The following is a 23,117-nucleotide window of genomic DNA, read 5'->3' on the forward strand; positions in this document are numbered from 1 at the left end:
CATGTACATGGCAAGCACCACAAGAAGTTTTCTGTCTTGAGGCCAGAGCAACACATAGCACTGCCTTAAGCTTGTGTCCCCCAAGGGTACGTACAGCAAACATGAGATCAGCTTGCATCATGCCTGAACATGGAGGCCATAAATGCAGCAAAACAGCTTACAAAGGTCTCCTTCAGTCTAGGAACAGACCTCAGTCAACACTGCATCCATCAAGCCAGCACTGAGGACTTGAGGGACTACTGTAAAGGAACAAGTTGGATACTGACACACTGCACATGACTGCTGCATGCTGTAAAATGGCAAAGCCTGTGTTGACACTTCAAACAGCACCAGCAAGACGATTGCTGGGGGAATACACAGCTCTCACTCTTGTCCTTTCCTCAATAAAGACTGGCTGCAAGCTCAACCCCGCATTACTTGTGGGAGGCTCAAGAGGAAGACAAGGCGTCCTTACAGACAAAACTAAGTAGAAGATGAGAGCAATTATCTGTCGTCTGACTCCTTTAATAGCTCACACCACGCTGACGAAGGCTTAGAATCATATGAAGAGCACTTCTGCTCATCCTAGTACTGAACACCATCCACAGCCATAAACTTGAGAAAGTTGAGGTAAGCTACAAACCTTCTCTTTAATCTCCACTGGACGACAAGGCTGATGCAGTACAGATTATGCTTCACTCACATGCATTAAAATGCACCACTGTGGGCCACAGCTTGTGATTTGCTGACTGAAACAAAGTTTGAAGTTTTCAGCATTTTAGGCATTAAAGTAGGAACCTTCCCACGATGATTGCTAGGAGTGATATTAGAACAACTCTGACAGAAAAGAAGTGGGTGATGCAGAAACAGTGGGCAACTTCTATCCTTATATGCATGTTGCTGTAACACACAACAGCAGAAAGCACATCACAAATGCAAAAATTAAAGAAAATTTAGAAAACATCAAGCTGACATCATAAGAGGCCCAACAGGTCACCCACAATAGAAAGCATTCAAAGTTAAACATACAAATTTTTGAATTATGGAAATGCAGGTCTGAATATCTTGGAGTGTGGTGTTAGTCCAATATGATCCAATATATGGATTCAAAATTTTACGTTTCAGAATTTCAAGACTCCGATATTTCCATGAACCATTAAAAAAATCAAAAAGCCTACTACCTTGAAAAGCAGACAAAGAAGCTTTTCAGTTAAAATACAAGCCTGTATGATCCTCACTTGGGAAAACAATAATGCAAAACAGCAGCAGTAAAAAAAAAAAAAAGGTAAAGCCTAGCAAGAAAGAATAGTTGTGTAAAATCTTACCATAACCATAGATGTCCTTCTCTTCCATGTTGCAGATTTCTAGTAGTGGGATTTCCTGCCCTCAGGCAATTCGTACATCGGCTCCTACACAAAAGCTTCAGCTTGGCTGTTGCAGTCTGCGTAGGACTTCACATGTAGGCCATAAACCAGGGGCCTTAAATGTGACACCTGCATGCACAATCCTCAGAAAGTACAGTTGTGTACACTTTCCATAAATGTAGATGTTCGAGTGTATTCACTGCTGCAGTCATCACACTTGGGTTATCTGCCTGCAGGTAGCCCTCAGTTGGCCCGAATACCAGAGTCTTGGGATTTCTGCATTGGATGCTGTTGCCTCTTCGATGACGTCAGGTCGTCAGGGGTATAAAACATGCAGCTGACACCATTACATCAGTTTTTCTTGCCCCAGATGTCAGGAGCCCCCAAAATAGGAAGCAATTACATGGTGTGGAACACCTCCAGTAAAAAGTAAATACCATAGCTATAAGATATGGCCAAAAAGAGGATAGGTAGAAAGTATAGACGAGTCAGGGGGCTGGAGGGAGGGTAACCAGGACTGCAACAGTGAATACACTCTAACATCTACATTTACAGTAAGTGTACACAACTGTACTATGTTCTTCGTGTTTCACTGTTGCAGTCATCACACTTGGATTGATTCCCAAATATGAGAAAGGGTGGAAGCAGTCAAGTAATAGTAGGGCTGGCTAGCAGGCCTTTTAAGACTGTGGTGGCAAATCCAGCTCTGAATTTAGAAAAGACAGGTAAGTGGTAATGCTTGGTGAAGGTGTGTACAGAACTCCAGGTTGCAGCTTCCAGGATGTTCCTGGTAGGGACTCCCCTGAGAAATGCTGTAGAGGTTGAGGTAGCCCTAGTGGAATGAGTTCTGATCCCCTGTGGGGTAGGTTTTCCACGGTGTTTGTAGCAGAAATGGATGCAGTGTGCTATCCACTTGGAAATGGTTTGCTTTGAAATGGATTACCTTCTGCCCCTGTAGCAAAGCTGACTAGCAGCTGGTCAGATTTTCTGAAAGGCTTAGTCTTGTCAAGGTAGAATCTGAGTTGTCTGTGTACGTCCAAAGAATGCAGGATCCTTCCCCCTTTATTGTGAGGATTAGGGAAAAAGGTTGATAAATGGGTGGATTGGTTTAGAGCCACATTGGATACCACCTTGGGCATAAAAGATGGGTTAGTCCTGAGGGAAACCCTGTCAGCATGGAAAATAATGAAGGGTTCCAAAGCCATTAGTGCCGGTAACTAGACACTCTTCTTGCTGAAGTGATGGCTAGAAGTAAGACTTGCTTTCCAAGAGAGGAATTTTAACTGCGCTGTAGCAGCAGACTCAAAAGGGGGAAGCATGAGCTTCTCAACTACAAAGTTAAGGTCCCAGGCAGGGGTGGGAGCTCTCTTCGGGGGTTTTAAATTGTTAGCTCCTCTCAGAAACTGCTTGACCAGAGTGTGAGAAAAGAAAGGTGGCTCAGTATTATAATGAGCTGAGATGGCCGAGGCATGAATCTTAACAGAAGAGAAGGATAGGCTTTTGTGGAGCAGCTCTGCTAGGTAATCTAGAATTTGAGGTAAGGTGGGCATAGGCTGTGTCCTTTCCTTGAGACAAGCTCCAAGAACAGTATCTTTCCCATTTTTCTGAACAGGATTTCCTAGTACTAGGCCTTCTGGCCTCAAGGATGATGTCCAGCACCTGTTTGCTGAGGATTGCTGGTGGTGTACTCAGGGACTAAGCCAGGCTGCAAGGTTCAGGGTTTGCAGCTGAGGATGCAAAATCTGTCCCTCCTGCTGGGACAGCAGGGAGGGGGTCTGATGTAGGTGCCAGGGTGGTACTGCTGCCAGACTGCGTAAGAGTGGGTACCAGTGCTAGCAGAGCCAGTCCGGTGCAATAAGGATTGTCCTTGGTTTGTCCTGTTTGATCTTGAGTAGTAGTTTTGAGAAGAAGTGCAGAGGGGGAAAGGCATAAAGTGAGAGGTTTTCCCATGTAAAGGATACGGCATCCACTTTCCATGCTTGGCTGTGGGGATTTCTGGTGCAAAATTTACTCATTTGATGGTTCTGGGGGAGGCAAAGAGGTCCACCTCTGGTGTCCCCCACCTGTGGGTTAGACGTTTGAATGAGATGGATTCCAGTTTCCACTCGTGTGGGTCTAGTAGATTTCTGCTTAAGTCGTCTGCCAGTGAATTTTGTTTACCTGGCAGGAATTGAGCTTGCAGGTGCACTTGGTTGCTCAAGACCGTGTTCCACAGGGCCATGGCTAACCTGCAGAGTGGGTACGAATGAGTTCCCCCCTGCTTATTTATGTACCACATAACTGTGATGTTGTCTGTCTTTATCAAGAGTTGTCCTGGAAGGATAAGGTATTTGAAGGCGGTCAGAGCATTCTGTACAGCTAACATTTTTTTTTTATTAATATGTAGGTGAATTTGTCCTAGGCTCCATTTGCCTTGAATGCATTTGCCAGCCATGTGAGCCCCCCATGTGTAGTCTGTTGTCAGGGTTTGGGTGGCAAGGGGTTGAGTGAAAGGGAGTCCCTTGTTGTGGTTGCCAGTCTCTGCCCACCAAAAGAACTCTGCCCTTAGACAAGGAATGATAGGAATAATTATTTCCAGGTCTTGAGAATGTTGTCACCAGAGACTTTTTAAGTACCACTGCAGTTTCCTCATATGCAGTCTTGCATATGGAATTAGTAGAATGCATGAGGCCATGAACCCTAGGGCTTGCAGTATTTTTCTTGCAGATAGCTGGGTTCTGGTGGCCATTAGTTTGAAGTAGTTTGTCAAATAAACCTGCTTTCCTGGAGTAAGGAATGCCATCTGAGAAGTTGTGTTTAAGCTTGCTCCCAGGAATACAATCTTTTGGCTGGGCACCAGATGTGATTTATTTTCATTGATGGTGTACCCCAGAGAAGTTAGAAGTCTCATTACAAATGCCAGGTGCTGAAGTACCATTTCCTGACTGCCTGCCTGAATTAGGCAATCGTCCAAGTATGGATAAATTAGAATTTTTCTCTGCCTGCGGTACGCAATGGCTGGAGCCAAGAACTTTGTGAATACCCAGGGCACAGTAGACAAGCCAAAGGGAAGTGCAGAGAACTGATGGCGCACACAGCCTGCCCTGAAACACAGATATTTCCTGCAAGATTCCCTTATAGGGATGTGCAGATAGGCTTCTTTTAGGTCTAAAGTAACTAGCCAGGAGTCCTTGGCTAGCATAGGAAGCAGCTGTTGTAGTGTAAGCATTTTGAATTTTGGGACCACCAGAAAGGTGTTGAGAATGGACAGGTCCAGGATAGGGCACCAGGAGCCCTCTTTTCTGGGTACCAGGAACAGTCTGGAGTAGAAACCCTGTCCTCTTTGCTCTATTGGAACAGGTTGAATAGCCCTGATACTGAGCAGAGAAAGTACTCACTTTTGAGCCTCTGCCCACTGGTTTGGAGGAAGGTCTGGCAATCCTCTTGGGGTTGGCAGTGAGTGGAAGTAGAATCTGTATCCTTGGGATACAATGGTTAAGACCCATCGGTCCTGGTTAATGGACATCTTTTTTTGCATGAAGGGGCGAGTTTTCCTCCTAGGGGTGCAAATACTTGGGCATGGCTGGGAAGGATGACAGACAAGTCATTGTGAATTTTTTTCCATAAGGGGGTGGCTTACCACTCCTTGTTTTTGAGGGGGGAGCACTCCATTGTTTAGATCTCTGTGTACCCTGACACTGTAGCCTTGGTGGTCTGTTGCTCCTGGGTTTGGGCTTAGAAGACCTGGTAGGGACTGGAAAGGACCAGTTTTTTGAAGGCCAATGCCTACTGAATCTAGGTGGCTGTACCTGTAAGAAATCTTTAACAGTTTGCATAGATTTAGCTTTTTCCTCCGTCAAATTAAGAAACCTCTTCTGCTTTTGTGCCAAACAAATGTTCCTGGTTTAATGGAGCATCTAGTAATTTTGCTTTGACATGGTCTGCCAAGATTTGTTCCTTCAGCCAGGCATGCCTTCTCAGTACAGACCCAGTGACAGCAGCCTTGCAAGATGTTTCTAAGGCATCAAAACCACACTGCAAAATATGTTTACTGACTTGGTTTGCAGAATGCATTAACTCTTGTAAATCTTTATTTTCTGCAAAATCTGGAAGCAATAACATTTTTTGTTTAATTAGTTCCATAATATGCTGCTGGTACTTCAACATGTGAAACTGGCAATTTAAGGCCCTGATGGCAAGAGTTGCAGAGGTATATACCTTCTTGCCCCATCTGTCCAAAGCCCTCGAATCCCTGTCCAAAGGGGTAGGATTTTTGGCTGTAGTAGCCTTAATACCTTTCAGTCCCTGGGAAATGGTCTCTGCATCCACAGTGGGATTCTTAATGAGAAATTTGTGAGAGTCAGGTACCCTTTAGTACCTGTCAAGCTTTCTAGGAGTTGATGGTAAAGTATCAGGAGTAAGACTGGATTCCATGAAAACATCATCTACAACATCCAGGACAGGGAGTATAGCTAGAGGCCTATGGTGAGGCAAGTCTAAAAATTCTCTGAGTCTCTTTTTGGACTGTGGGTAGTCCTGGCATTCCCAGCGGAAATGCTCTCAAGGTATGCAAGGTTTCACCAAAAGAAAAGTCCTGTGGAGGGGAGGCAGAGGGAATGGAATCCTCTGCATCTGAATCCTCATAAGTAGATAAGGGTACACCCTGGTAATCAGAGGGATCAGTCATTGGACTCATGGTTTGTTGAATCAGAAGGGAAATCAATTCTTTGCCTTTTAGAGGGGGAAGGCTGGCTTCCCCCTAATTAGAGTTATAAGGTCTTCAGCCATTATAAGCATTTGTTTCTGTGGCATTGGAGCTTGAGCTTTGGTCATCGGTTTTCTAGGCATAGTGCAAACTCTGGGCCTGAGAAACTCAGTCGTTTTAGTCTGAAACGAAGTAATCAGTTTAATGCGAACATCAGAAGGTCGGAATACACCCTCAGAAGCCAGTGCCTGCACAGCGGCTCTGGACCCATCCAAGATAGAGACAGCAGCAGGCTCCATAATCGAAAAAGCATCTAGTGGCATACTGTACTCTGAATGGGTCTCTGCAGACACCTGCGATTCTGTATAAGTGGGTATCATGGGGCAGCGAAGGTGCCTCACTGAGTACCGGTGGACTGGCGACTAGCTTAACGGAAGAGTCGGCGGCAATTTTGGACCTATGCGGTCTGTTTCTGTCTTTATCCTTACTTTTTTTTTCGGAAGATCGGTAGTCAGATGGCTTACCGAAGCCATTTCAGAATACGGAGAACGAGAGTGAAAGAATTTAGCAACAAAGATAGCCCGACGACGAATAGTTCGGCCATTAAAAAGGCACAAAACCGACAGCAATGTACGTTGTGGTCTGGGCCTAAACAGGTGACGCAGTAAGAATGAAAATCTCTGAGGTATTTGCTTTTGACAGGCAAGACAATTGTTAACTTTTTCTGACATCGGTTAGAGCAAGAAAAAAGAATCCCCAATGGGGTACTTAGCTTTAGAAGACTTCAGGTTTGAAACTCGAAAAACGAAAATTTCAGGTAGCGGCCAACTGGCACTTGCGAACTGCTTCAGGCACCCGTGCAGCAAGAAAAGCTGATGTAATCGTGTCGGCTGCATGTTTTGTACCCCTGATGACCTGACGTTATGGAAGAGGTGACAGCATCCGACTCAGAAATCCCAAGACTCTGGTATTCGGGCTGACTGAACTCTACCTGCAGGCAGATAACCCAAGTGTGATGGCTGCAACAGTGAAACACGAACAACAACTTGAAGGCCAACAGGCAGAGAAAAAGGACCCAGCAGGAGGAATGCCAGTGGTTTTCAGGTGTGTGACCTGGTGACCTACTGTACAGTGGATATGACAGTTAAGGGGAAGGAGCTGAGGGGACTGGTGGGTGGGAAGGAATACTGCAACATGGAAGAGAAGGACATCTATGGTTATGGTAAAATTTTACACAACTATTCTATGTCCTTCTATTCCTATGTTGCAGTATTCTAGTAGTGGGAGCCTACCACAGCTTATGCGGATGAGAGGGTGGTGGTATTTGAAGAGGCTTCAAGACCCCTGGAGGACTGCCCTGGCAAATCCTGGTCTAACTCTAGAAATTTGGTCCAACTTGTAATGTTTGGTGAAAGTGTGGATAGTGGACCATGTGGCTGCTTCCAAAACGGATGCTGTGTCTAGACCTTTAATGATGGCCCTGGAGGCGGCCACTGCCCTAGTGGAATGGGCATTTACTCCCACTGGAGGGATCTTTGCATGGAGGGAGTAACAGAGGCAAATAGTTTTGCTAATCCAGCATGCAATGGTTTTTCTTGGAGACTCCCTTGCCCACGGCTCTAAGGTGAAAGGGGACAAAGAGCTGGCACTTTTCCTAATGGTTTTAGTTTTGTCCAGGTAGAATCTTAACTGCCTGTGCACGTCCAAGGAGTACAGAATTTTCTCCCCTTCATTAGAGGGGGAGGGAAAGAAGGTGGATAAACAGGACAGATTTCTTAAGAGACAGGTCATTGACCACCTTGGGCATAAAAAAGGGGCTGGTTCGTTGGGTTACCCTGTCTTTGTGGAAGACTGTGTAGGGGGAGAAGGCCATTAAGGCCTGCAACTCCAACACCCTTCTGGCTGAGATGATGGCCACCAGCAGGACCATCTTCCATGTACACATCTGTACGGAGAAGGCCCCAGCTGGTTCAAAATGGTGCTGGGTTAGTTTCTTTAAGATGTAGTTCAGGTCCCAGGGTGGAGGGATAGGTTTCTTTGGTGGTCTCATGTGTAAAACCCCTCTAAGGAACAGCTTTACGATGAGCCTGGCTAGCAAGGGGGGGGGCGAGGGGCAGGCAGACTGATATAGTAGAAAGGTGTACTTTGAATTAAAAATAATAGAGTCCACCTTTAATCAACTGACACACACAGGACAAAACCAGGGGGACCTCAGCAGAGCAAAGGTCTCTTCCCTTGTGCAGACACCATTTAGTAAATCTTTCCCACTTACCCAGGTAAGATTTTCTGGTGGTAGGTTTCCTTGCCTCCCTTAGAACAGAAAGCATGTTCTCTGAGTAGTGGTGTCTGAAAGGGATTAAAAGTTCATCACCCACAGAGTCAGGGACAACATCTGCAAGTGGGAGTGTACGAAAGTTCCTTTGTCTTGTGTCAGTAGGTCCATCTTGTAGGTTAACTTAAAGCGATTACCCTTGGCTAGCTTGTGAAGTACAGAGAACCAGTGCTGCCTTGGCCAGTAGGGCGTCACTAACAAGATTTTTGGTTTGTACTTCTGTATTTTCAGGAGGACTTTCTGAATCAGTGGGAATGGGGAGGGAGGCATAAAGGAACTTCCCTTCCCAAGAGATGCTGAAAGCATCCACTCTCCATGCTAAAGGGGAGTAAGTTTTTGAGCAGAAGGTCTGCAGTTGCCTGTTCTGGGGGGAGGCAAACAGGTCTATTTGTGGAGCACCCCACCGGTGGGCTATGTCCAGGAAGACCTCTCTGTCAGCATCCATTCGTGCCGAAGCGAGGAGGTTCTGCTCAAAAGATCTGCTTGGTGGTTGACCTGTGAGGGGATGTAGGCCACCTGCAGGACTAAGTTATGGCGAGAGGCTAGGTCCCATATCAGCAGAGTTAGTTTGCACAGCTGATAGACCTTTGTTCCTCCCTGTATGCTGAGGTACGACATAACCGTGGTGTTGTCAGTCACTATCAGGAGCACGCCTAGAACCAGAAGGGGAAGAAAGGTTTCCATCGCTAAGAAGACTGCTGTCATTTCCCTGATATTGATGTGCTTGGCCTGTAGATAGGGATGCCACTTTTCTTGAATCCTGTAGGAAGCCAGGGTTGCTCCCCAACCTGAATCTGAGGCATCTGTATGCATTATTTGGGTTGGGTTGGGGTGGGTGGTTATAGAGGGATTCCTGGGTTTAGTTGGACTTGCTGGACCCATCAGCTGATTTCTGCCTTTAGACAGGGAAGGAGGGGAATGACCTGCTCTAAGTGATGAAGATGTAGAGCCCAGATGCTTTTGGGATACCACTGAAGCTTGCACATGTGCATTCTTGCCAGTGGTAGCATGGTGATGGTAGCTGCCATTAAACCCAGGAGACGGAGGAATTGCCTTGCCGTCACCTTCTGGGATACTAGGGTTTCCTGAAAGTGGGAAGTCAGAGAAAGAACCTTGTCCTGTGGTAGAAAGGCCTTCATGCTGTCTGTTCTGATTCTGCAGCCTAGGAAGATCTTGTCCTGGCCTGGGACCAGGGAGGATTTTGGCAGGTCGAAGGTGAACCCTAGACTCTGCAGAAGGGACATGGTGAAGTGTAGATGCCTTGAGAGAGTATCTCTGGACTATGCCAGAATCAGGATGTCATCCAGATGAGGGTAAATCTGGATTCCCTGGGTTCTGCAAAAGGCAATTGCTGGGGCTAGGCACTTTGTAAAGGCTCGGGGGGGGGGGGGCATGGATAAACCAAAGGGCAATGCAGTAAATTGGAAGTGAGAGGAAGGTCCAGAGAAACGTAGGAATGGTCTGTGAGAGGTCCCGATAGGTATATGTGTAGGTAGGCCTCTTTTAGATCTAGGGTGGTCATGAAAGCTTTGGCTGGAATTAGGGGCAGCAGAGTGGGGAGAGAAAGCATTTTGAAGGAGGGTACCTGAAGGTGAAGATTTAGGTAGGACAGGTCCAAGATAGGTCTCCAGGGCCCATCCTTTTTGGGGACCAGAAGAGACAGGAGTAGAACCCCTTTCATTCTTGTCCCGAGGGGACAAGGTTCTATGATGCCTAGCTTTAGAAGGTCTGCCAGAACTTGTGGCATAAGATGGGCCTGGTTTTTGGGAGGGAATGGAATGCCTTTCCTGGCGGGGTTTTACTTTCCAGGATAGGAAGTACCCTTTTTGGATAATGGATAAAACCTATTGATCTGTGGTGATGGATTGCCAAAGGGGAAGATAGTGAGAAAGGAGGGCCGAGAGGGGAAGGTGGGCAAGACAGTCACGCATTACTGGGGCTTCCAATCTCCTGAAAGGACTGCCTGGGCTGATGAGGTGGAGCAGGTGGTCTGGAGGTGGTGGGTCTTCTGGTCCCTCTACTAGATCTAGAAGAGGAGGTAGCAGGCTGAGAATTACGCCTCAAAAGGTAGCTTTAGCAGGGTAGTTCCTATAATACTTGGGAATGGGTTAAACCAGAAGATGCTTTATGTCCTGTAGTTCTTTACTTTTTTCCTGCAGATTTTTGAAAAGGTCTGCAGATTGTTTACCAAAAAGCACATTGTGGTCCAGTGGTGCGTCCAGGATCTTGGACTTGAAATCCTCTGGGAGGTTCTGAAGTCTTAGCCAAGAATACCTCCTCAGAACAGAGGCAGATGCTGCAGCTCTGGCAGATGCTTCTGCAGCATCATAGCTGCATCTGATGGAGTGTCTGGCTACCTGTTGGGCCAAGGAAAGCTTGGATGTAATGTCAGTCTTAATGGGGCTGTCAGGCAGAGATGCCAGCATGGAGGAGGCTTGAGAAACCAAGTCTAGTGCGTACTTAGTCATATGGGTTTGATAATTTACGGCCCTGAAGGCCAAAGTGGAAGAAGTATATACCTGCTTTCCCATCCTAACCATATACCTGCTATCTTTATCTGTGGGTAGGAGGGAGGCAGATGGCAGCAGTCTAGTTTGCTTATCTGCAGTGGTGGCAATCACAGCTGGGTCTGCCAAGGGTAGCTTAACCAGGAATTTCTGGTCCTCTGGTACTTTATAAAAGCGGTCAGGACGCTTGGGGGCTGGAGGCTGGGAGTCTGGGGCCTTAAAAGCTGAGTTGAAGGCATCCAAGTGAGCAGGTAGAACCGGGGGGACCACCGAAGGGGAGGGTGATTTTACTTGCAGCAGCTCAAAGTACCTTTTTTTGGTGTCAGTCATTTGGGACATATCCCATTTAAAGTAATCCTTCATCTTGGTGATGGTCTCACCAAATGTAATATCCTCAGGAGGAGAATCCCCTTCCACAGATTTCTCATCAGGAGAGTAATATTCCTGGGGGGGAGGCAATCTGGGACACATGAAATGGACTCTTCTGAGAAAAAGAAAGAAGAATCATGCTCTTCCTCCCTGACTTGAAGAGGCAGGAGGAGGACAAGGACTCAATAGAGGCAGACTGGGGGGGGGGCTGTGGCTGAAGGCCCGAGAGCCGTAAAGGCCTACATGAGGGAGGAGGTGAAGGCTTGTCAGTCTGGTGTTACTTCCGTAGAAGAGGAAGTATGTTTAGTTTTCTGCTTCTTTTTGGCCGGGGTGGAAGCAGGGAGCAGCCTGGCATCGGGTTTGGAGGCTAACAAATCCGAAGTCTGGATCTCGGTCGCAGGTACCCCTGAAACTGGTTCTCGCTCGACATCAACAGAAGTCCTTGTTTGGATAAGCTCTGAGGATGTGCCGGTCGTCGGCTGCACAATGGCTTCCTCAAGGGACATCACTGCAGTCGACGGATGCGCCAAGTGTGCCTCAACCCCTAAATCGGCAGCTGGTGCGTCGGTAAGCAACGCGGCAGGCGAGGAAGGCCTAGGAAACTTAGCCTTCTTGCACGAAGGTTCGGGTGCAGCCTCTAATGCAGGATCCATTCTAAGGGCTAACCGCTTAAGGCACTGGTTTTCAAGGTAGAAGTTTAAAGCGGCCAGACAGCTGCGCAGGATCTTAGGCACAAAGGATTGACAAATTGCACAGGAGGAATAATCGTGTTCCTGGCCTAAGCAAAAAACACACCTATCATAGGCGTCTTTATGGGCTATCTGGTGCCCAAACTGGCACTTTCCCTTTATACCCGACATCAGCTAAAAGGCTACAACAACCAAGCCTAAGCAATAACAATCGGCAGAAATAAGAAAATTAGAAACCCAATGGGTTACTTATCTTTTAAGATGCGACGTCTGTGAAGAAGCGATCATATGATGCGAAGGTAGTCTGCGGATGAAAAGTTCTGAGGATTGTGTGTGCAGACGTCACATTTAAGGCCCCTGGTTTATGGCCTATGTGTGACGTTCTATGCACACTGCAACAGCCAAGCTGAAGGTTTTGTATAGAAGTCAACATACGAGTCGCCTGAGGATAGAAAATCCCACTACTAGAATATTGCAATATAGGAACAGAAGGACATCAGAACTGAACCTTAAGAAGAATTAAGTGTTCATTGTTAAAGTCTTCAACAGCCCCACGCTCTACAAAAAAAACATTTTTGTTTCATTTGTTCCCTTAGGGTATTATATTCTCTGATTAGATACTACCAACAGAAAGCCCCACTAACCAAGTTTACAGATCCCCACAATTACAGCCAAATTAGACAAGCAAGGAAAACTAGTAAATAAAAAGAATAGGCAATGTGCAAGAGGAATCACCCACAAATACTCTGGCAAGGTGTCTGCCTCCAAGTCAACAGGTGAATTAGCTTTTCTAAAGGAAACTTAACTATAGCAGAAATATGAGAGAGCATTTTATCTGCACTTAACCCCAAAAGTTCAGTAACATGACTTGCCAACTGCAAGTTTCAAACTATAGTATGCCTCTCTCCTTTCAGCAGTATTTCTAATAAGGGTAGTGGTCTAAGAAATTTACAGGTTCATACACAAATAGGATATCAGTCTGCAGACTATTACAAGCTTAGCCAATAACAAGAGGTCAGAATCTCAATCTGTATCTCCTCTAATCTCTGAGGTAAAGACCTTAACCATCGTGCCATTTCAACAACAAAAAAAGAGGACATGGTTTATTTTCAAGTATCAAGACTACACCACTATAATGATGAAGCATAATGACAAAACCACTCAACACAAAAGCATTTACTTTTTTTTTTTTTTAATGAACACAAACATTCAGCTCCACCAATGTGTTCGTCAACTTTAAATGTTTTTACTTTCAATAACAAATATCATAAAACGTTTTAAATACAACATGACCAAAATTTATCATACTGCTCATGAGAAATAGTGTTGTGTAGTAGAAAAGTAAACTTTATGGAAAAATAATATTTGTACCTTCAAAGAAACAAGAGGATGTTCAGGGCCAAGTAAGCTCCAGTGAAAGGCAGCCAAATCCTCATCAGGCAGGATATGGTTACCTAGAAAGAAAAGTAACAGAGAGTAGACATTTATCCGTGTAATGCAGTAAAATCAAATCTGAAAATATGTAGTTAACGCATAACAATCATTACCCAAAGTCTGCCAGTCACAGTTTTCTTGTGCTGTACAAATGACCTACAACACAGGCAACATACATTAAAAAAAAAAAAAAAAGTATGTGTGTGTATATATATATATATATATATATATATATATATATATATATACACACACATATATATATATATATATATATATATATACATATGCACACATACATACACACCACACACATATATATATATATATATACATATACACACATACATACACACACACATTCTGCACTCAGTGGGCAAATACTTTTAACGCTTTAAGGAAAGCAAGTAAAATGGGTAGAAGTAGATTTTTCAGCCAGTGTGACAATGTGGAATCTACATGTTCTCCCGAAGTCTGAGTTAGTTTTGCCTGGGTCTCCATCATTCCACATTCCAAAGATATGCCAACAGGTAAAACGGACATGCCAAAACGACTATAGCTATGAACTTTTACATGCACTCACTTCTGTATTGCCTTGCACTTGCTACCTGCCAGGACAGGCTGAAAGCTCTAATAGATAAAGCAGTCAGGAAGAACTAACAAAACCACACAAAGGTAAAACAGATTTAACTGACTTCCTGAAAAATTATTCTGACAAGCGTGTCAGATACAAAACAATATGCATGCTGCAATGGTTCCTCCTTGACAAAAATCAGTTATAAAGATACATTATAACCCTGACCAAATGGCCATTCCGTTTTTTTTTTTTTTTTTTTACAAATTAATGGCCCACCATGCTACACATTAAGAATCAATAAGAACTTTACTTTTTAAAACATTAACTTGGCAAGCTGTAGACAAAGGAATTGTTACCATATGACAGTATTGCTGTCAGTTAAACAAATCATCATGTTCAAACAAACTCAAATTTAACCCCAAGTATACAATTCCTACATTTGAGATTTCCCACATCTGTACAAGTCTTGTAAAACTGTGGAGACATGCAGAAAAAAGAAGTTATGTCCTTACCATAACGTTCCATGTGGAGTGTTCATCTCGCCTTTGTTCTTACACACGGGTTCGGAGCTGATCCTCGGCTCCGAGTTGGCCACATCGCAAAGCTCTGAATCTCAGAGAAGCTCGAGACCAGCCCATATTCCACAATCCTCCCTGCCATTACTCAGATCTAGTTTGCAAACAAACCAGACCAAAAATCCAACACCTCCGGTGCAAGAACTATACACACTCTCAGGCATTCAGAGACGCTCTCTCACCATAGCAATAACTAAGGGTAGAAACATATACCGCATGATACGCGGGACCATATACCCCGGAAGGGGTTAAGACAAGTCGATCAGAATCTAATCCTACCAGTTCTTCCAAAACACGTGGGGAGGGGAAGGGAGGGAATGTAACAAAGGCGAGATGAACACTCCACATGGAACGTTATGGTAAGGACATAACTTCTTTATGTGAGTGTGTTCAATCTCGCCGTTTGTTCTTACACACGGGTAGCGTCCCTAGCTCCGTCACCCCGAGTGACTTATGGGAGAAAGTACAGTTTTGTACCTACCATAAATGTAGATGTTCGAGTGCTAATACAGCTGCAGTCATAACAGATGGGTTCTCCTGCCATCAGGCGGGTCCTCGGTCGGCCGAATTCCAAAGTCTAGGTCCAGCGTCTGTTGTCGTCGCTTCTTCCCTGACGTCAGTGCGACAGGGGTATAAAAGAACCAGCCAACGCCATTTTCTTCAGTTTTTCTTGCCCCAGATGTCAGGTGCCCCCAGAAGGAAGGCAATACATAAATTTGTGTAATAAAGCAATGCCATATAATCAAAATACAGTAGTGCAAGCAAATACACCATGAATGAATACACCAATCAGGTTGTATGAGGAGGTGTTAGCCAATAGGCCTGTCCCAAGAGAGGAAGGAGGGAGGGAAACCTGGACTGCAGCTGTATTAGCACTCGAACATCTACAGTTATGGAAGGTACAAAACTGTACTATGTTCATCGTGCATACAGCTGCAGTCATAACAGATGGGTAGAATCCCAAAGCTAAGAAAGGGGTGGTAGGCACTAGGTGGAACTAGGAGGAGCCAGAATGCCCTGCAAGACTGCAGTGGCAAAGCCTGCTCTAGATTTGGAGTATAATGGAAGGTGGTGGTGCTTGGAGAAGGTATGCACAGAACTCCAAGCAGCTGCTTCCAAAATATCTTTGGTAGGAACTCCTCTGAGGAAAGCTGCAGAGGTAGCCGTGGCCCTTGTGGAGTGAGATCTGATGCCTGTAGGTACAGTTTTGCCATGAAAAGAATAACAAAAGCGTATGCAGTGGGCTATCCATTTTGAGATTGTCTGTTTGGAAATTGGCTTCCCTTGAGCTCCTATAGCATAGGACAAAGAGCTGTTCTGATTTTCTGAAAGGCTTTGTTCTGTCCAAATAATAACGCAGTTGTCTGTGGATGTACAAGGAATGTAGTAATCTCTCCCCTTTGTTTTGAGGATTAGGATAAAAGGTAGGTAAGTGTATAGCCTGATTCAAAGCTACCCTGGATACCACCTTTGGCATAAAGGACGGGTTGGTTCGTAAGGAAACTCTGTCCTGATGGAAGATGATAAAAGGCTGCACTGCCATGAGAGCTTGTAGTTCCGATACCCTACGAGCTGAGGTAATAGCCAGAAGGAAAGCTGTTTTCCAGGACAAATATTGCAAATCTGTTGAGGAATACATCCTTTTGTAGAGGGGCATCTAGTAATTTAGCTTTGACATGATCTGGTAAGGTTTGTTCCTTGAGCCAGGCATGTCTACGTATGACTGATCCTGTAACAGCAGCTCTACATGAGGCCTCTAGAGCATCAAAACCACATTGCAAGGTATGTTTACCCACTTGATCTGCACTACGCATCAAATCCTGCAACTCTTTCAAGTCTGGTTGTTCAGGTTGTGACATTTTACTTCTCAATTGTGATAACAGAAACTGTTGGTACTTTAGCATATGGAACTGGCAGTTTAATGCCCTCATGGTTAAGGTGGCAAAGGTATATACCTTTTTTCCCCACCTTTCTAAGGATCTGGAATCTCTCTCGGAAGGTAATGGATTTCTAGCAGTGGAGGCCTTAATTCCCTTGGGGCCCTGTGAGATAGTTTCTGGGTCAGCAGCATGGCTTTTGTATAGAAATTGGTGTGAGTCAGGAACCCGGTAGTACCGGTCAGGCTTGACTGGGGCTGGAGGTAAAGAATCTGGGTTAAGGCAGGCCTCCGAGTACACATCATCTACTATGTCCAAGACAGGAGGTATAGCCAGAGGCCTGTGCTGAGGTAGCAAGAGAAATTCCCTAAGCCTTTTCTTGGAATCTGAGTACTCTTGGCCTTCCCAGTGGAAGTGTTCCCTTAAGGTATGCAAGGTTTCCCCAAATGAGTAATCCTCTGGGGGGGATACAGAGGGAATGGACTCCTCTGCATCAGAATCTTCAAAAGGGGAGTAAGAATGGTCCTGTTCATCAGAGTGCTCTGATATAATGGAGGCCTGATCAGAGGGGGGGGATTCTTCCTCCACTCTGGGCCTTTTGTCCGGGGGGAGTTGAGAACCCCTGATATGAGTAATTAAATCCTCAGCCATTTTAAGCATCTGTTTTTTAGGCATGGGGCCTGGAGATGGGCCCTGTGTAGCTTTGTCTCTTAGAATGCATGGCTGCTTTAGACTTAGTGAAAGCCTTGATGGAAAAAGAAGAGGAAGGTCTGAAGACACCTTGAGAGGAGGCAGACCTGTCTACATTTTGAGATTCACCACCAAGAGTGGCTTCGGTATCTGTAGTTGGGGTGTGGGCCGAGGAGCCTGCGACCTCGGGCACAGAAGACACCGCCAATGAAGTGTCGTCGGTAGTCAGGGGCTGCGTAGGCGCCTCGCTGAGAACCGGACCACCTGTAGTCGGCTTTGGCGTGGTGTCGGTAGAGGCCGCGGACCTTGTGTGTCGGTCCTTATCTTTGCGCTTTTTAGACAAAACTAGAGTCGGAGTATCCGACGACATAATATAGTTAAATTTTTTGCCAAAATAATGCTGGGCGAACTCCGCCCGACGCTTAATGGTGCGTTTGTTGAATGTAGCATAAAAACGACAGACCGAGACGTCGTGGTCTGGGCCTAAACAAGGAACACAAAGGGAATGAAAATCCTTATGCGGTATTTGCTTCCCACATGAAATACAATTATTAACTTTGTCTGACATCGGTCTGAGGCAAGAAAAGTTTCCCCAACGGGGTACTTAGCTTTCAAGAAGACTTCGGTTGCAAAATTTTCGTAATTTCAGGAGCTGGCCGACCGGCACTTGCGAACTGCTTCTGCTTCGGGCACCGCGCGGCAAGAAAGACTGAAGAAAATGGCGTCGGCTGGTTCTTTTATACCCCTGTCGCACTGACGTCAGGGAAGAAGCGACGACAACTGACGCCGGACCTAGACTTTGGAATTCGGCCAACCGAGGACCCGCCTGACGGCAGGAGAACCCATCTGTTATGACTGCAGCTGTATGCACAATGAACATCGTTCCTGAGCACAGTGGAACCAAAAGATGTCCTGTCTTTGGAGACTTTGTCCACTCTGTAATGAGTGATGAAGGTATGTGGCTTAGACCACGTGGCTGCTGCACAAATGGTGTCCAAAGGCAAGCGAGCTACATGAGCCAAGGAAGTGGAGACGGATCTGGTAGAATGGGCCTTAGGTTTGGTGGGTAAGGAATGATTTGATTTAGAGTATACAAAGGCTATACAATCAGCAAGCCATTTAGATAATGTACGTTTCGTAATTGCCATGCCCTTTTTATTGTCTGCAAACGCGACAAAAAGGTGATCTGTCTTCCTGTAAGCTTTGGTCCTATCCAAATAAAATCTTAATTGCCTGTGAACATCCAACTTGTGCAGCATATACTCCAATTTGTTAGTATGGTTCTTGAAAAAGGTAGGGAGTTCTATAGATTGGTTAATATTCGCAACTGAACATACCTTTGGTAGGAAAGATGGATTTGTACGCAGAGAGACTATCTGGATGGAATATCAAGTAAGGTGGTCTGACCGATAGTGCTTGCAACTCAGACACTCTATGAGCTGAAGTCACCGCGACGAGGAACAGTGTCTTCCACGATAAGAACTTTAAGGGGCAGGAAGAAGCAGGTTCAAAGGGTGGCAGCATGAGTTGCGATAGTAACAAATTCAAGCTCCATGGAAAGAAAGGTTTTCTGACTGGCGGTCTAAGATGGAAGGCTCCTTTCATAAAGGCCTTACAAAGCCTGTGAGACATAATGGGAGAACCTTCCTCAACAATATGGAAGTCTGATATGGCCACCAACTGTACTCTTAGTGTGGAAGTAGAAGCTCCTTCATGAAAGAGGATAGATAAGAATTCCAAAACTTTATGTAGAGGAGCTACCAGGGGGTCTAAGTGTTGGCTAGACGCCCAGTATACAAAGCGTTTCCACTTACTCCTGTAAAGTTTAGTAGTGGAAGCTTTATGAGAAGCAACCAGAATGTGTTGAACTGCCGGGGAGAGTAAATCAGACCTGGCTAGGCAGGGAAGCGGAGCAGCCAAGCTGCCAGTTTGAGGGACTGAAGAGACGGGTGAGGAACTCCCGACGAATGGGTCAGTAGATCTGGTACTGGGTCCAGAATCCACGGTTCCTCTATTTGATAGGCTCGAAGAAAGGGGAACCATATCTGCCGAGGCCAGAATGGGGCTACGAGTATTATTGTCCTTTCCAGGTTTCCTGGCTTTCTGTAGAAATCTGGGAATCAAGGGAGTAGGTGGAAATGCGTATAGGAGACCCAGGGGCCAATCGTGTATCAGTGCGCCCCTGGGGACATCCCCCGGAGGGGGTAGAAGGGCAAAGTAGCTTCTGCATTTTGCATTCAACAGGGAAGCAAATAAATCGCAGCAAGGCTGGCCCCATTTGCGGAAGTTCTTTTCCGCCGTCTGTGGATTGAGAGACCACTCGTGAGGTAACAGGATGGCTCTGCTCAACCTGTCCGCAATGACGTTGGATGACCCCGGGATGTGCATTGCTATCAGAAAGCGACCCGTGGACTCTGCCCATTGCCAAATTCTCATGGCCTCTCTGCATAACGGGTAAGACCTGGTTCCCCCTTGCTTGTTTATGTACCAGACCACAGACATGTTGTCCGTCTGAACTGCTACTGTTCCTAGAGGTAAGAGGGCTTGGAAGTGTTGCAACGCTAGGAACACCGCCCTCAGCTCCAGGACATTTATGTGTAGAGTGTACTCCATGTTGGACCACTCCCCTTGGACTGTTCTTCCCTGAAAAAGGCCCCCCCCACCCTATCAGGGAAGCGTCCGTGGTTATTGTGGCCGTTGGACTGGGTAGAACAAACGGACGACCCATAGTGAAGTTCTGACTGTACACCCACCATGAGAGGTCCCGTCTGCAAGAGTCTGTTATCAGAATCTCGTGCGCTAGGGGTAAGTGTTGGAACGACCACTGCGCGAAGAGCAGCCATTGTAGGATCCTCATGTGTAATCTTCCCATAGGAACTGCGATTAGTGACGCTGCCATTAGTGCCAAAACTTTCAACACCAGTTTGGCCGAGGCTTTCTTGCTCTGTAGTAGAAGAACCACCTGCTGTTTGAGGGTTGACGCCCTTATTGGAGGGAGCTTTAGCAGTGTTAATCGTGTATCTAGGTCTGCTCCGATGAATGAAATACGCTGTGAGGGCGATAAGAAAGACTTTTCGAAGTTTATCAAAATCCCTAAGTGGGAACAAAGGTCGACTGTGTAGTCTCTGGCTTGCAAGAGGCGACGCTCGGTGGTGGCGGTGAGGAGCCAGTCATCCAGATAGGGAAACACCTGGAATCCTTGTCGTCTCAAGTGAGACGCAACCACTGCCATGCATTTGGTTAATACCCTGGGGGCTGAGGTGAGGCCAAAGGGCAGAGCTCGAAACTGAAAGTGACTGGCTCCCAGCCGGAAGCGCAGGTGATCTCTGGACGGTCTGGCCATTTTGATGTGGTAGTACACGTCTTTGAGATCTATAGAGCACATCCAATCGTCCTTCTGTAAGAATGGAAGGATCGATTGAAGCGTGACCATCCGGAACTTTTCCTTCTTCACGAAGGTGTTGAGATTGCTGAGATCTAAGATCGGTCTCCAGTCCCCTGTCTTTCTTGGAACTAAAAAGAACCTTGAGTAAGTTCTGGATCCTCTTTGATCCGCCGGGACTGGTTGGATGACTCTGTTTTCGAGTAGCTTTGAAATTTCTACAGCTGCTGGGCTTAACAGACGGGGTGGCACATCTGGAAACCTTCTTTGTAGAGGTGGAGTTGATGTGAAGGGAATTTTGTATCCTCTGGTTATAATGCTTTTTACACAGGAATCCGAAGTAATATTTAGCCAGGCCAGTGGTTTTAAAGCCAAGCGACCCCCGACTGCCTCCAGAGCAGGACAGCCGAGCCTCCCTTCAGGAGTGCTGGAAAGGCTTCCCAGGGACAGAATCCCTGTTGCCTTGGTTATGCGGACCCCCTCTGCCACCGGGGCGGTGTCTTCCATTTCTACCCCCCCCCCTCTGCCTCTGGAGGGGGTATCACTCTGTGTGGTTTGGAAAGTTCCCCGATTCTTACGGAACCACATTTTCCCGCCTCGTTGACCTTTGGGGTACGGTCTAGTAGGAGCGGAAAAACGGACCCCGACAGCAGACAGGGTCTTTCCCTCTTGCTCACACCGAGTCAGAGTCTCCTTAACCTTGGGCCCGAAGAGTGTGGCACCATCAAAAGGGGCATTGGCAAAGGAAGACTTGAAGGCTTCCGCAAAGGAGCACAGCCGCATCCAGGATTGTCTTCGAAGAGCAATCGCTGACGCTGCAGCTCTACTCGATCCTTCGGCTGCATACGAGATGAGCCTCATGGATGAGTTTACTATGGAGATAAGGGTGTTAAGTTGTGCTGTTACCTTATCTGAAACAGCAGCATCTGTGTTACCCTGGAGGGTATCTGTCAGCTCCTTGATGAGATCCCTCTGTAGACGTGTGAAATGAGTCAAATAGTTTAGCGAACGCATGGAAAACGTCGCTGAACCAAAAACGCACTTCCCAAATCTGTCCACAGTCCTAGAGTCCTTATTAGGAGGATGGACAGATGAGGAAGACTCAGACATCTCCTTTTTCGTGGCTGCCGCCACCACCATAGCGTCGACCGGAACTCCCTTGGTGAGATAAGTTTTATCCTGGAGGGCGGTGATAAACTTGTTTGGTTTCCTAGGGACTAGTTCCACTGTGTCAGGTGCCTCCCATGCCCTTCGAGCAATCAATTCCATTAATTCATCGAAGGGCAGAGTCACCCAGGAGGTAGAAGGTTGAGCCCCAAAAGCCTTCAGCAGCACAGACTCGTCCTCAGTGGGGGCTAGGGATTGCCAATCACCCCTCTTGTTTCAAGATCTCCAGGATGTCTGCAAATGACACATCCTCAGAGGGTGACTTGGGGGACCCCTCTGCCTCATCCAAGTCGGTGTCAGACGTTAGAGATTCCTGTGGGGAATCTACGTGCCTCCTCTTGCACAACCGTTTCCTCGGGACCTCATCAGAAGGGGCTTCTGGTGAGGCCTCCAAGGAACAGGGGGAACCCTCTGGGGGTGGCTGAGGCAATGGGGCTCTACTCTTTGGATGGGTTGTGGGAGCAGAAACAGAAAGCGGCCCTTTTGGGGAAGGAGAAGATTCCCCTGATGAAGTGGTTGTCTGTGCAGACAATACTTTCCTCATAAGGTCAAAAGCCCCCGAACCCCGGGCCGAGGACTCCCCTGGTTCCGAAGAACACGGGAGCATCCCAGGCGCAAGGGCCGTGGGGTCCGACCCCGAGGATGGAGCAGAGCCAGTCTGTGCCGAGGCCCCGAGAGGGAGAGTCGGCACCGACATGTCGGTACGACTCTCGGTCCCGGAACCGAGGAGAGACCGTCGGCTCCGCGACTCCCCTACCAGTTCCGAAGGAGTCGAAGTCAATGGTGTCGATCGTGCAATGGACGGTTTCGGCACCGAGGGCTCCACTATCATCAGGTCATCCTCTCCCGGCTCCGAGATCTGGATGGGTCTCGAAGGAGAACCCGTTGGAGATATGGAGAGGCCTTCTAGTTTCGACACCAACTGGGAGGAAACTGCAATCAACTTGGAAAGGGCCGTGTTTTCCATGAGTTTCTGCACGACACGATCCACATCTGTCTCAGATAACGGTCTGGAAGAACGGGTCGAAGGAGCCAAAGATGGCACCGACCGAAGAATGGACGGTGGTGGCAGCTCCGACACCGGTTCCAAGACCTGGGGCTCAGTGAAAGATAGACGTTCGACGCTCGGCCCCGAGGTCTGTGGAACCGGCAAACGAACCCTAGAAGATGAACTCGGAGCCGATGACATGGGCTCCGACATCTTCGACCCCTTCGAGGATTTAGAAGCCTGATCCGACTTGTCCAAAGCCTCTTGAAAGGCAGGCTTAAGTAATCCTCTGTCTATAAGCTTCCTGCGTCTATCTGTCATGATCCTCCCGCTAAAGGAATGACAAATAGAACAATCCTCTTGAAGGTGGAGAGGGCCAAGACAGTAAACGCAAGAAGCGTGATAGTCAGTAATGGACATTTTTCTGCCCACACTGACATCTCTTAAAGCCGGATTTAGCTTTTTCCGACATGACTAAAGGTAACAAAAACACTTCACTAGGC

General features: G+C 46.7%; 1 protein-coding gene across 2 annotated transcripts in view; it reads right to left on the bottom strand.

Moving 5' to 3' along the window:
• Nucleotides 1-23,117, bottom strand: part of FAM120A (family with sequence similarity 120A) — a 3,065,969-nt gene that overhangs the window by 2,527,674 nt on the left and 515,178 nt on the right. For both annotated transcript variants that reach the window (XM_044078130.1, XM_044078129.1), the window contains exon 3: nt 13,296-13,378. In XM_044078130.1, the coding sequence (XP_043934065.1) occupies nt 13,296-13,378 (83 nt within the window). The remainder of the gene's footprint in view (nt 1-13,295; nt 13,379-23,117) is intronic.

The sequence above is a fragment of the Protopterus annectens genome, chromosome 7.part0 (assembly GCF_019279795.1).
Source record: "Protopterus annectens isolate FY-2018-M chromosome 7.part0, PAN1.0, whole genome shotgun sequence".
NCBI lineage: Eukaryota > Metazoa > Chordata > Ceratodontiformes > Protopteridae > Protopterus > Protopterus annectens.